This window comes from Crocodylus porosus, unplaced genomic scaffold, assembly GCF_001723895.1.
Source record: "Crocodylus porosus isolate Cpor-Errol unplaced genomic scaffold, CroPor_comp1, whole genome shotgun sequence".
Taxonomy (NCBI): Eukaryota; Metazoa; Chordata; order Crocodylia; family Crocodylidae; genus Crocodylus; species Crocodylus porosus.
The window spans coordinates 615,487-628,380 of NW_017728917.1; the positions used below are offsets into that span (position 1 = coordinate 615,487).

Sequence of the window (12,894 nt, forward strand, 5' to 3'; positions counted from 1 at the left end):
ATGCCTTTCACCCCAGCCCTGAGGGGTCAGTGCTTGGGAGCTCAGCCCCTTTCTTTAAGGACTGCCTTCTCTCGACTTGCCGGGCAATTGCTAAACTCAGCAGCTGAATAGCTTTTAATGGGAGCTTTACCCTTCAGGGCTGCCTGGCAGAGACAACTGGCAGCAGCCTTGGGAGAGCTCGTTTTGCCTCTTATTGCTGCAGTTCGCAAATCTCTGCCTTCTGCACAGCAAGTATTTCAGCTCCGTTGGCCTTTCTCTTGGCTTTCCCTTGCTGCTGAGAAGGTAGTGGCTCCAAAGCAGTAGGAACAAGTGAATCTCTTTGCTGCTGAAAGTGGGGGTTGCAAGCTCCTTCCCTGCTTGCTTTGTCAAATCTCCCCCAGAAAAGGAGTACTGAAAATGGGACTGGCCCTGAAAACATGGGTGGCAGCGGGGACTGAAGGCAACTAAATCCATCTCTCCCTATCAGGAATGTGACAAAGGCAGTTTGGGCCAGTTTCCTGCGAGGATGGGAAGCGATGGAACAAGCAGGCCATTGGCATCCACCACTGAGCAAATCTTAGCTGACTTGGATAGGCGTTCAGCTTTGAAACCAGGATCTGGGGTTTCATGTTGAGCCCGCTCTTTCTCCAGGGGATCTGAATACTGTTCCACACACACTCTTGCGTTTTCCCTGGGCCGGAGGGGAAGTCCCTTCATTCATATTTGTGCCTGAAACAGAATCACAGTGCGCCTTCCACATGCTGTGTGGCTTTCAGAGTCATCACAACCTTTGTCCGTAGCGGAGAAGTCTTTCAAAAATATCTTTGTTAATGCTGGTTTAACTCAGGTTTGGTTGACTGTGGTGGTGTGAAGTTGTTGCCAGTATTTTAAGCACCGTTTTTCTATAACCGTGGCCAGAGGAGTTCTAAAATGGCATTAATGGCCAGTTGGTTCTCCCAAAGTGGCCGATGGGTATTAGCAATGAAAGAAAAAAAATTATAAAGTGGGCTGGATTTAAAGTGATGACTTGCTCTTGTACATACAGCCCTAATCTAACCTAGTCTGGGGGGCCCTCTACTAGTTAATCACAACTGTGCTTTTACAGTTTGGGAAGTGGATCTGTTCTCCTTTTCCACATGTGAGCTTGGAAATTGCTTATAAAATACCCTATTTGCTCCCTTTAATACCAGGCTGCTGTACAGTAACATGTGCTAAGCTTAAAGTCACTTGGAAAAAACCCTGCTGCAGCTACGCAGACTGTGGGAAAGAGTCCGATATGGGGTTACCCGAGTTAAATGTGGGGAGAAAGCAGGGAAGAACACTTTGCAGGTTGGTGGAGGAAGGGTTTTGCGCAGTGAGAAGATTCTGACAAATGACAAAAGAGCAAGCCCAGATCCTGAGCTGCTGTGGCTGTTATTTACTACAAAGAGATTTTTTCATCTACCTTTTGGAAACAAGGTACACTTTAAAGTTGGGGGCATGTTGTATGTAAGAAGATGTGGTACCTTTCAAAATAAAAGTGAGGTGCCTATAATGCCCTTTTGAGTTTTCCCGAAGTAAACCAACGGCTAAGCAACAGCTCTGCAGAAAAGGATCTGGGGGTTACACTGGACAATAAGCTGGATATGAGCCAGCAGTGTGCCCTTGTTCTCAAGGTGGCTAACGGCATCCTGGGCTGCATTGGTAGGAGTGTTGCCAGCAGATCAAGGGAAGTGATTCTATTCAGCACTGGTGCAGCCACATCTGGAGTGCTGTGTCCCGTTGTGGGCCCCCCACTACTGAAAGAAGAGAGTCTGACAGAGGGCAACAGAAATGGTTAGGGGGCTGGGGCACATAACTTCTGAGGAGAGACTGAGGGAACTGCGCTTATTTAGTCTGGAGAAAAGAAGACTGAGAGGGGATTTAAGAGCAGCCTTCAATTCCCTGCATGCAGGGTTGTTGGGTCCGAAGAGGTTGAAGCTGCTCTGTTCTCAGTGGTGTCAGATGACAGGACAAGGAGCAATTGTCTCAGGTTGCAGCAAGGGAAATGTAGGTTGGATATTAGAAAAAAACTCTCGCTTAGGAGGGCGGGGAACCACTGGAACGGGTAACCTACAGGCGTGGTGGAATCTCCATCCATGGAGGGTTTTGAGACCTAGCTGGGATGATTTAGTTGGGGAGGGTCCTGCTTTGAGGACAAGATGACCTCCAGAGGTGCCTCCCAACCCTAACTTTCTATTATCCTATGAAATACCGTATGATGAAAGTTCTCCAGGCTAAACCCACACTAGAAGTAATCGGATTATTACAGGCTTGTTGGTCCTTCATGCCAGCAGGGAAGTGAAGGGGGCCATTTGTAAGCTCCTGCAGCCTCTCCAAGTTGCAAAAGACTACCAGCATTGTGTGTTGGTGGTGATGTGGGTTAAGCTCGGATGGTTGTGATTCGATCTGCTTGTATCGGTGTGGAAACTTTCTAATTACCTCATGATCAAACAATTTTACACACGATTTCTCCTATCACTGAAGTGATGATAGATGCTTGGAGTAACCATATTTTATGACGATTGACTATTCAGCAGTCAAAAGTGAGCCGTGCTCACTAGAGACTATTGGACTTTCAGCAATCTCTCTGGCCGTTGTAGTTTATAATAACTATCTATCAAATCTCTTACCAACAGCGGTTGAAATGAAGTACTGTACTAGTAACTGTGCTCTGTGTTATTTAAAAAATGTTCTGTGCAAAGAACCAGGTGGGGCATTTTCCAGGACTGGATGTGAAGCAATAGGTTCTTGGAAGCTTGACTTAAACCTACTTGTTAACAAAGCTACATTTCTCCAGGTCTCAAAGTGTCTTGAACTTGAGTGTTTTGTCAGCATTAGTCTCTTTCTAAATACCTTTTGTGGAAGGAGAGTTATGCTTACAGAGTCCATTTGTAAATAAAATTAATCGGAGATTAGTCTTCCTAAACTCAAGAAAATCCCTTTTTAAAGGGCTTCCATCCAAAAGTGTGGAGTAGGACTTTAAAACGTGTACAATTAATAAAAATGAAAAAAGCACTGGAGGATTTTCTTTTGGATGGTTGGTAGGTTGGTGGTTGTTTTCCCCTAAGTAGTACAGATCTTGGTTGTTTTGGTCTCTGAAAAAGTCAAGAACTGGTAGGATGATGATGTCAGAGATACTGTGCAAATACAACCTGGAGGGAAGTGGGGAGTAACTCCTAATTCAAATCAGCTGAAAGGGGTTAGTTTAAAAAAAAAATGCATCTCTTTGATTCCAGTGCCTCCTGTGAAAAGGGCTTCAACCACCCAATTCTTTGAGCTTTCTCATCCCAGGATACTCTTCTAATGCCTTTCAGATCCTCAAGCAAAGCCAAAGGATGTTCCTGATTCTTCTCAAATAGAAAATGAGCAAAGAGAAAAGCTTTCGTGGCACCTTATGTGCGTCATAAGGAAGCCAAAAGGGCACAAATCTATTTTTCACTCAGCAGCTCCTCTGTCATTTTTAGTATCCATGGGGTGTGTGTAGACGAAACAGAGGCCCTAAATTGAAGCAGTGGGTTTTGAAAAACACCACTTCAGTATAGGGCTGATTAAACCCCAGTGTTGTACACACATGGGCTGACTTACCTGCCTCTCCAGTGGGGAGGGGAAGGCAGGTGGAGCAGTCCCTGAGCTGTGGTGGGGGGCTGGTGCTTCCCTCTGCGGCAGTGGCGGCCCTCCCCCCCAGGTGGGTACTCATCCACAGGCACCGGGTTTGGACAGTCCCAGAGGCACCACACTTCCACACCGGGGCCCCTCTCCACTACTAAATCAGGGTGGGTTGGTTTATTTGTTTTTCAAACTATGATCATTTTTATACCTAGACAGACCTTGGAAGCAAATGTCCAATGCTTGGAGAGCTTTTAAATATTTATTATTTATTATTCAAAATTGCTGAAGCAGTTTTAAAGATTCAAATACAATTGTAAATAAAATAATTCTGAAACTCCACTTGCTCCTTCAGTCACCTGCCAAGAACTAACTTTGTAATTCTTTGTCTGCTGTGAGACTGGCAGTAATCAATAATGCCATCAAGGAGACGGAGCTTCCTGGAGTCCTGAAATTTGTCAGTAGCTGCAGAAGGGAGATGGACTACTGGGTTGTCTGTCCAGTCACCTTTGTGTACATTTTACATGGAGATGGACTTTCCAAGTGCTTCAGACTTGGTGTAAGAAAGGGAAAAGAGAGGAGGATGCACCGGGAGTTGTTGAGTACCAAGACAAATTTGAAAAACATCAGAGCCTTGCCTCAGTCTGTAGTGATGCCAAAGAGAACCCTCCCCGTGCTCCCAAGTTGGACAGTACCACTGGTGGGCTTACAAGCCCTCCCTCCCTTCAGAGTAGAGCTGGATGTAAAACAGCCCAAAGACAAGTTCTCAGTTTTACAGGTTTTGTAGCTGTTTTGGGCCAACAAATACAAAATGATTAAATAAATAAATGCGATCAGTGCAAACTCTTTCATTGAACTGCTGAGCAGGCATGCAGGATCAGCCTCATAGAATTCTCTGCTGTATTACTGAGAAACAGGAGTTGTACAAATATAAAGCTAAGGAGGCTTTACAAAGGGCTAGCTTAGCCAACTGATGATTAGCCCTGGACATTGGATAAAGGGATTTGCACGCATTGTGTCTCCGATCACTGAGATATGCAGTTTGCATGCCGGGTTCGGATTCCACGCGGAGCAGCACTCCCTTCCTTAACCATTCCCTTCGTACTGCACCATGATGCGGCTTTGAATCAAGTGAAACAAATTTCTGTTGTACAAACTGCAGGGGCCATGGTTTTCTAACAAGGTTGCTGTTTGGCACTGAGCCATGCTTTGTTTTGTTTGGTTTCCTCCTGTTCATCAATTGTACTTAGAAGTGTTGTTTCTTTCTATGCAGTTGTCTCAAATCTGGGCAGTAAAATACTTAGAAGCTTAATCAAACAAGCAGCCTTGTACCAGGTTGAATTTTAATTAGACCAAAGGGTATCTGATACAGTCTGAATCTAACTTATAAACCACATTTCAAGCTTTAAGCATTGGAGGACTATACTAGCTACACAAACTAAATTGGACTTGTAGCACTGATTTATTTTTGTTGTTTTTCTCCAGCTCTCTGCTCCTGTCCTGCAGTTGCAGTTGTTTTCAGCAGTGAACGAGTTAAGTTGTCCCTATGAATAGTTTTTTCTTGTGATGTGAAGCCACAACATCTCTGCTCTAATATCAGAAGGATTCATGAAGTAAACAAGTAGTTTAGCAGTTAGGAGAGAGGGTCTTAGAAGGGCAGAAGTTGAGATGGGAGAGTTCAGGCTAAGTTTGTGATGTAGTTCCCCAAGTCCTAATCAGTGTGTCTGGGTGGTGGTATCTGGCGTGGTGCTGCTGGAGGTGCCAAGTCTCACATGAAGCCTAAGCTGCTTGCTGTCTGTGTCTTACTGCAGGCTTTGGTGGTGTTTACAGGAAGTTAGGGATTTTCTGCAAAAATGTTGGCCAAGTTCCATCTTTGGTAGTTACATTCTGCCTTCCTAAATCTTAAATTTCACCTTAACTTTTAGTTATTCTCCCAAACTTGCTCATTCTTGTAAAATGTCCTATGCTCTGCTGGCCCCTGGTGATCTCTGGAATTCTTTTCTGTCTGTGTTTTGCTTGCTAACTTCATATCTGTGGCACTACATCTGCAGGTGTGTGTGTGTGTGTGTGCGTGTCACTCTAGTTTTGGGTAACAAAAGTCCCTCTGGATGTACTTGGTTCATATGTAAGTGCCTTGTTGGAAAAGTGCATGGAATACTTCTTCCCATCCTCTTCTCCCTTGTTGCTGCTGTTTTTTTGTTTTTTTTTCTTTAAAAAAAAAATGTTGGCAGTGAGCAAGTCGGAGCAAATACACTACTCCAGCATCTCCCTCCTTTTTTCTCAACTGGTGTTTCAAGCAGCCTTGGAAAGAGTCTTTCTAGTACGGTCATATGAGCAGCTAATCACCAGAATTTAAGCCGCATCAGAACTCCTGTGCTTTTATTTTGTTCCTCCTCCCTCCACTTCCAGTCCCACTAAGTGGCTTCTGCTGCAGCCAGACAAAGATGCAGCCCTTCCCTGGGCCTCCTGTGCCCCTGAAGCAATTAGAGAATCGCTGACTGGAATGGAGGAAGAGGGAGGAAAAGAGGCATTTTGGAGCATACAGGGGTTCTCTGCAAAGTCCAGGCATTTTAACTTAAGTGCTTCCCTTGCATAAGACCTTCAGAACAATCTCATCCATAGCATTACAGGAGCTATTGATTTATTAGGCTTTTTCTGTTCTTGGCTTGGACACACAGAACATTTATGTCCCCCACATTGGTTAAAGGCTTGATTCAGTCCTCCAGCCTTTGCCGTGGTGCTTAAATCTCTGCAGACAGTGCTCCTCCACTGTGCATGGCTTATTGAGAACAAAGGCAAAGAAGAAGGGAGGGAGAAGAGCGCAGTAGTGAAGCATCAGAATTCATTGCAGCAGTGAAGCTCACATGCACACACTGCCAGCTCATGCCTTGCCAGTGAATGGAAAGCATCGTCTTAAACTTTGTTTGTAACGAAAGCTCCTTGGTTGGCGCTGTTTTAAGGATGATGTTTGAGTGCATCCATATACATGGAAATACTTCTGTAACATCATTGAACATCAGTTCTCTGGGGCCAGGATTTGGAAGCAGAACTAACAAAACTTGAAGAAAGCATGCCTTCATCATCTTCAATGGGGAATGAGACTGATTTTGCTTAATGGAGGTAGTATTGAGCCTGGTAGACTGGTTAATTTTGCTGTAGTCTCCTCTTTATTGTGCTGTATGGTTTGTGAAGGCACTCCTGTACTCTGATAGGGATTCCTGAGGGTATGGGGGTGTCTAGCTTCCTGCTTTGCTATGCTGATGTGGCCAGTGAGGCTAGATCAGACTGTTCAAGCTATGTCTTGTAAGTACCATGTTACTGTAGGCAAAGGTAATAACTTTCCCTCATCAAGTAGTGACTTCCTCTTGCAGAAGAAAACTATAAAAATAAGGTGCTGCCAAGAAGCTAGTCTGGGTTAGAGGAAATCCAAACACAATCATGTCTCCCGATCTGACATTTTCTGTGTTAATGATGTCTGTCTTACTACTGTAACTCCACCCAAGAACATTTTTTACAGGTTAGAAGCCATTATAAACTCTTTGCGCACACAATTTGGCATTTGATGCTTTTTACTAAAACTGGGACAAATGTGGAAAGTAAAAAAACAAAACAAAAAAAACAACAGCCATAACAGCTCTGGAGTTTATTCAGAACAATTTGTTCAAGCCCAGGTTTCTTGCAAGATGGTAAAACTGAGTGGGATGCCTGTGCTTTAATTCCAGTTCTTACATGGACCGGAACACGGCTGATGGAAGAGATCCTAAATTTAGTTGAAGAAATTAGTAGGACAATGCTATGAAATGCAGCCTTGCTAAATCCTTTATGTGCCCCAGATGACCACTTTCTTGGCAGATGACAAGAACAGCTTGTTGGCTCAAGAGTGCTAGCTTGTTTAATCTAAGGTTTTCTTTACAATCCAATCTCTAAGTCATTCTCCTTGTCGTCTTAGAGTAATACGTCCTAGTAAGTGGAGAATCTTAACTTCTCATAACCCTAGCATGGAGAAACTCTTATACTGTGTTACATACTTTTAAACCTCACCCTGACTAAGTATGTTTGGTATGCTTTCTTAAGGGGCAAAATAATAATAGGGTCATCAAGTGAATGAAATAACATCTTTCATCTTTTTAGCCTTGACACTATTTTGGTGCCAGTATGCCACTGTTTTATTTAACCCTTTATGCTAAGGCTGTACTTGGAGCCAAAATGGTTGGTGTCGTATATTCTTGTAAGGTGCTGTACAAATGTATAGCTATAGCAAACGACAGTCCCTTCAGTGGCTGTACTCTTGCTTCCTCAGACTCTTTGAAGCTAGGACTATACACCAACTGGAAGCAAGGACCCCCTGGCAATTGCCTAGTTTTGTGCCAATATACTGTAGGATGGAGCTAGGACCAGCTGAGTTAATGCAGCTGTTATCTTTGTGCCTGTGCACTTAGGAAGTGCAGCTGTACACTGCTTTATACAACCTGATTCATGCTAAAGATCAGCTTCTAGGCATGGCAACCCTTGCAAAATATCCTAAGACAGCTGCTGTGAGTAGCACTGTACAAGTGTATGCTTGCAGTGTTCCAGTTCTTCTTTTTTGCACTGTAGACAGCACCTAAGCATTGATTACCAAATTTACTTGTTGACTGGGGGAAAAACAGGTTGATGCAGGGAGGGAACCTTGTCTTACACAATGTTTTTTTTGCCCCTCAGTCAACCTGGGGGAAGCCCCTTGTCTTGCATTTGCACACAAGGAAGCCACATTAAACGCATTGCCGGTCTTTGAACTGCTGCTAAAACCAAGATGTGCTCAGTAATGGAAACCAGCTATGAACTTAATTAAATGCAGCCAACACAGAGCGTGATGATAATAAATGCATCCATGCTGCATTCTCTGCAAGTCTTTAATTTTTTATATGTTTTGTGTGTCTTTGGTTTTCTCAGCAGATGTTTCAGCTCTAGAGCCTACCTTTTGTCATGGACATTGTTCAGCATAAGGAAATTCTTGCATAAAATAACAGGGCACACCAGTGCTTTGAAAGCTTGATAGGGCTCTTTTCCACAAGATCATCCTTGTGACAATCCTAGCTAACTAGGTAATCCTTTACCAAACAGAAATACAGTAATGGGAAGAGGTTTTGATCAGGATTGACCAGAGGCCAGAAAGCCAACGCAAAAAGGGCCAGACCTGTCCCTTCAGCATCCAGCAGGCCTTGAATTTTGTATGTCCTGTTCTTGGGTGCAGACACGGGTTGCATGCTTGACTACTCGTGTTAAACTTCTCCAGAGTCTGGCCCTGAAGTAGTTGGCCCACTTTCCTGTGTTTCCACTTCTCCTCACTCAACATTGGGACTGTAGCTGAGTACTCATCTCTCACATCTGAGGCTTATCAGCTTCACAGAATCATTGGCAAATACCTTTTTAACTTCTGTGTAGCAATACTGTTTGTCTTCTGCCTGAATTTGGACAGACTTCTGTCTGCAGTCTCCTCGCACCCCTTTCAGAAGTAGCTTTTACCTCCCCAAGTGTACTTGACATTCCTGAAGTACCATCTTGGATATCAAAATAAATATGGGGAACCAGCAAAGCTGTCTTTTTTTATATTCCTCTTAACCTCAAAATAAAACTGAATTTTGTAGTACTTTTCCTTCATTGCACACTTATTGGATTATTCAAGAGTTTTTCCCTTTGTAAATTGACCACCTTTTTTTGTAAACTCATTTCAGGACACAAGTTCCTCATAACATAAAGAACTGGATTTTTTCAAAACAATAGGAGGCAAGAAGCTGACATAAAGCAGCCAGGATTAGAGGTTGGAGCAGCACTGATGCAGTTATCCAAGTGAGTTCTGCTTCTCCTGGCTCCTGAAAGGGAAGCAGGATGGTGCAGTATCCTGGTGCTGCGCTCCCACCCTGTGCTACACTGAGTCAGCTCTGCTGGCACTTTGGGGGAGAGCATGTGTGGCATCTCCCTGTGCTACTGCCTGGTTCTGCAGGAACAAACTTAGTGGCCTGTTTCCAGTACATCTGTGGCCCATTGGATGAGAACAGCAGTAGCCCAGACTAGCATCATGTTGGAGCATGGTCCTGGGTGCTGTTAAACTAGGCTCCTGGAAGTGTCTTTGTAGTGCCTTGTAAGTTGTAAATAACACTGTTTCAACTGGGTAGTGAACAGGGCCTGTCATCTTGCTTGCATCTGTCCTGCTATGTCCTATTTGATTCTCCATTTTAAATCCCAGTTTAAAATTCTTGCCTAATAAGTTGCTTTCTCCTAAGGCACAGACTGTCTGATATTTATATTTCATGGCATTGTCCTTTTATGCCCCATTCCCAATACCTTGGGTTGGAAGTTTGCTGCATACATAAAATATGCTGTCATGAATCTAGAATGAGTGCCCTGCTGCTTTAAATCTACCAGTCCTGACGGTCTGGCATTCAAACCAAATGCTCCCAGCTGGAGGAAAGGCTCATATACCATGTGTTAGCTCCAAGTGGACTGTTCGTTTGCATCAGCGGTGCTGGAGTGCAGCACACTGTGATGCTTGTGTTGGCAAAGGCTCTCTGTTTATACTGCAAGTGCCCAGAGCCCTCAGCCTCACAGATGTAGGAAGCAGAGTAGTCAGTGTGGGAGCTGGTCCGAGCAGTACCTAGTACTGGCGAGGACATTGCAGATGGCCATGCGGTGATGTTTATGTGGTGCTGCTGTACCTGTGTGTGCTGTGAAAGGCACTTCTGCGAGCCCGTGAAGGTGAGAAGATCATGGAGCATCTTTAAACAGCATCACTGTCTATTTTGGGCTGTTTTGTCTAAATCCCCAGTAGCACTTGACCTCATTTGTAGCATTAGTCTTGAAAATGCATCATTTTCCTCCAGGCTTGGCTGTCTACATCTCTGTGGTCTTTTCTTTTTTTTTTTAATAGCTTTTCTTCACTTCGGAAGCTGGGAAGTATGGAAAGGGCTCTGTCTGAGTGAGTGTTGCAATTTTATAATCCAAATCAAGTATGTTTTTGTGCATGATGAAAGCCAGCACTGCTAAAAACAGTGTCAGAGGGAGCTGTTTTGATCAGGCAAATGTCTAAATGTGAATGCTTGCTTTGCTGCTTCATCTGTGCAAAATGCATTTCCAGGAGGAAGTATATTGCAGAATCATTTTATGCCAGGTGAAGAAATGAGCTTGGGCATATGGCTTCTCCTGGAGCCAGTGACCTTCAGAAATGAATATGTAGTTTTCTTTGGCTTCAAAAAGCAGTTGTAGCCAGTCATCACCTAGAGCAAGATGTATTCCCCTGTCTATGTTAATTGCCAAAAAACTACAGTAGGGGTTTGCATGAAAAACAGCAGCTGCATCTCTTTACGCAGTTTCCAGACTTACTGTAAGGAAGGTGAAATACAGGATACAAGTATTTGGCTTTCCCATATCAAGTCTGGAAATTGTAGTTAAGCAGTTAGCAGTGCTGGTATAGCATTTGAGGCAGATATAACTAATCCTGCTTATTGTGTGGACTCATCATTGGACTCGCTGCATTTGTGGCTACTTTAACACTTGCGTGCAAATACAGACAAACAGCTGAAGTGGCAGAGAAAGGCAAAGAGATGAGTTGAGGGGCTCAGTTTACCATTGATACCTGCATTTTATTTATGTTTAGTGATTTAGGTGGGTGTTGAGAACGTGTGCAGGATCCTTGTTTGATACCTGCATTCTTGATGAACATGGCACCTGGATCTGCAGAAGAGCTGGAGAGAGCAGTAATCAGGGCTCTGCCATCATCTGGGTCTGTCTTGTCCTAATTATTTTAAGTCTGATTCTGACTCTCGTGCCTTAGTACAGTAGCAGAATCTGTTCCCTCTAATCTTCCTATTGCACAGATTTGGCTTGTACCCATTTCTGTGTGAGGTTAGCAACAGTGTTTGTTCACAGCAGTGTCTCCTGAGATGGAGTCCCAAGTCCAGCTTTGTGGTCCTTGCAAAGGAGACTGAAGGAAGCAGGCTGATTCTGAAGGAAGCACACTTATTCTGCCTTTCAACTCGTACCATATTTACTGTGGCCTTTTACACAAGTGCCTCACTCTGCTGGAGGCTTCCTGCCCTTCAATACAACTTCCTCCTTGTTGCCTCATTAAATGCAGCCTGGCCCCCTCAGGTCTCCAAAGGCACACGTGCATGCTTGTGGCAGCTCAGCAGGAGGAGGGGTTGATAGGCAGGCTCTTTCTTTGGGCTGAAGAGGCTACCATTAGCATACATGAGCTGTTCATTATCTGGGACCAACTGAGCTCCTCATCTTTGCCTCTTTAAATTGTCATGATCTTAGCTATGGTGGTAGGGAAACTCCCCTGCAGCATTTGGAGCTGGAACAACAAGCGAGATACAGGTAGGAAGGAACCTCAGAAGTATCCAAGCTCCTGGGTAGGTTTCTGGCAAAGAAGAAATCTTTTGAAGGTGGGGAGTGATACGTTAAACTGTATATCTAACTGCTATGATCTACATTCACAGGAAACATCAGTCCTGCAGTTTTAAGGCATGTTTACCTTTTAGCACAAACTGTTGATTACAATTACTTGGAAAATGGGCACAGGTCTGATTTAGGTTAAGGCAGAGCTCATTAGATGATGGTTGTATCAAAAAAAGACAGACTTCTGAAAATGAATCCTTTGTGACTCAAACCAGAACACGTGGAAATGTTTGAGTCCCGTGTCGTCGTCGTCCCCCCCCCCGAGTTCAGTGGCCCTTTCTGTGCACTTCTTTGCTCCTGGGCCAAATGAGAGTTGGGGAAAGCAACAGCCCCTTGTCATTTGAGTTACCTTGGAGCAGCTTGGTATATGATAGCAGCTGGTCTCAGGACCCTAAGCAAGAGTGTGTCAGAGTTGGGGAAAAATGTAAGATCTGTTGGAAGTGAACCCCAGAGCATTTTTTAGATTAAAATTTACTGTGTAAAGCTGCAGGAAGCACCTGTGTGAAATGTGTTGGTGGTAGTTGTGTTGTGGCTGGTGATTCTTTCTGACTGAGGCAGGAAATATATTACACAGCAATAGTAGCCATAGGCATTCTTTTTTTCCTTGCTCATGCTCAAAGATTGGGACTCCGACTGGTTGCTTTATTGCTAAATGCTTTTGTCGCTTTGGCAGCATCTTGCCATGTAGAACCACTGGCCAGGTGGATCAGAGAGCAGCCCCATTGCAACCAGCTTTCCTACACACACAATTTATAACTGGACTGACCAGCCTCAGTATTAAACATACTTGGTGAGATGCTCGGCTCCGTTTCCATGCACGTGTCTGACCGAGTGCTTGCCAAACCATACAGA

At 44.2% G+C, this 12,894-nt stretch overlaps 1 protein-coding gene across 6 annotated transcripts in view; it reads left to right on the forward strand.

Annotated features, from left to right (window-relative positions):
- The window catches only part of TMCC1 (transmembrane and coiled-coil domain family 1), a 165,859-nt gene that overhangs the window by 130,416 nt on the left and 22,549 nt on the right, over positions 1–12,894 (forward strand). The window contains exon 1 of one of the 6 annotated variants that reach the window (XM_019536551.1): positions 5,825–6,726. The exons of the other annotated variants lie outside the window; for them this stretch is intronic. Coding sequence (XP_019392096.1) covers positions 6,721–6,726 — 6 coding nt within the window. The 5' untranslated portion in view covers positions 5,825–6,720. Of the gene's footprint in view, positions 1–5,824; positions 6,727–12,894 lie in introns of those variants that run through there. 6 annotated transcript variants of the gene reach the window in all.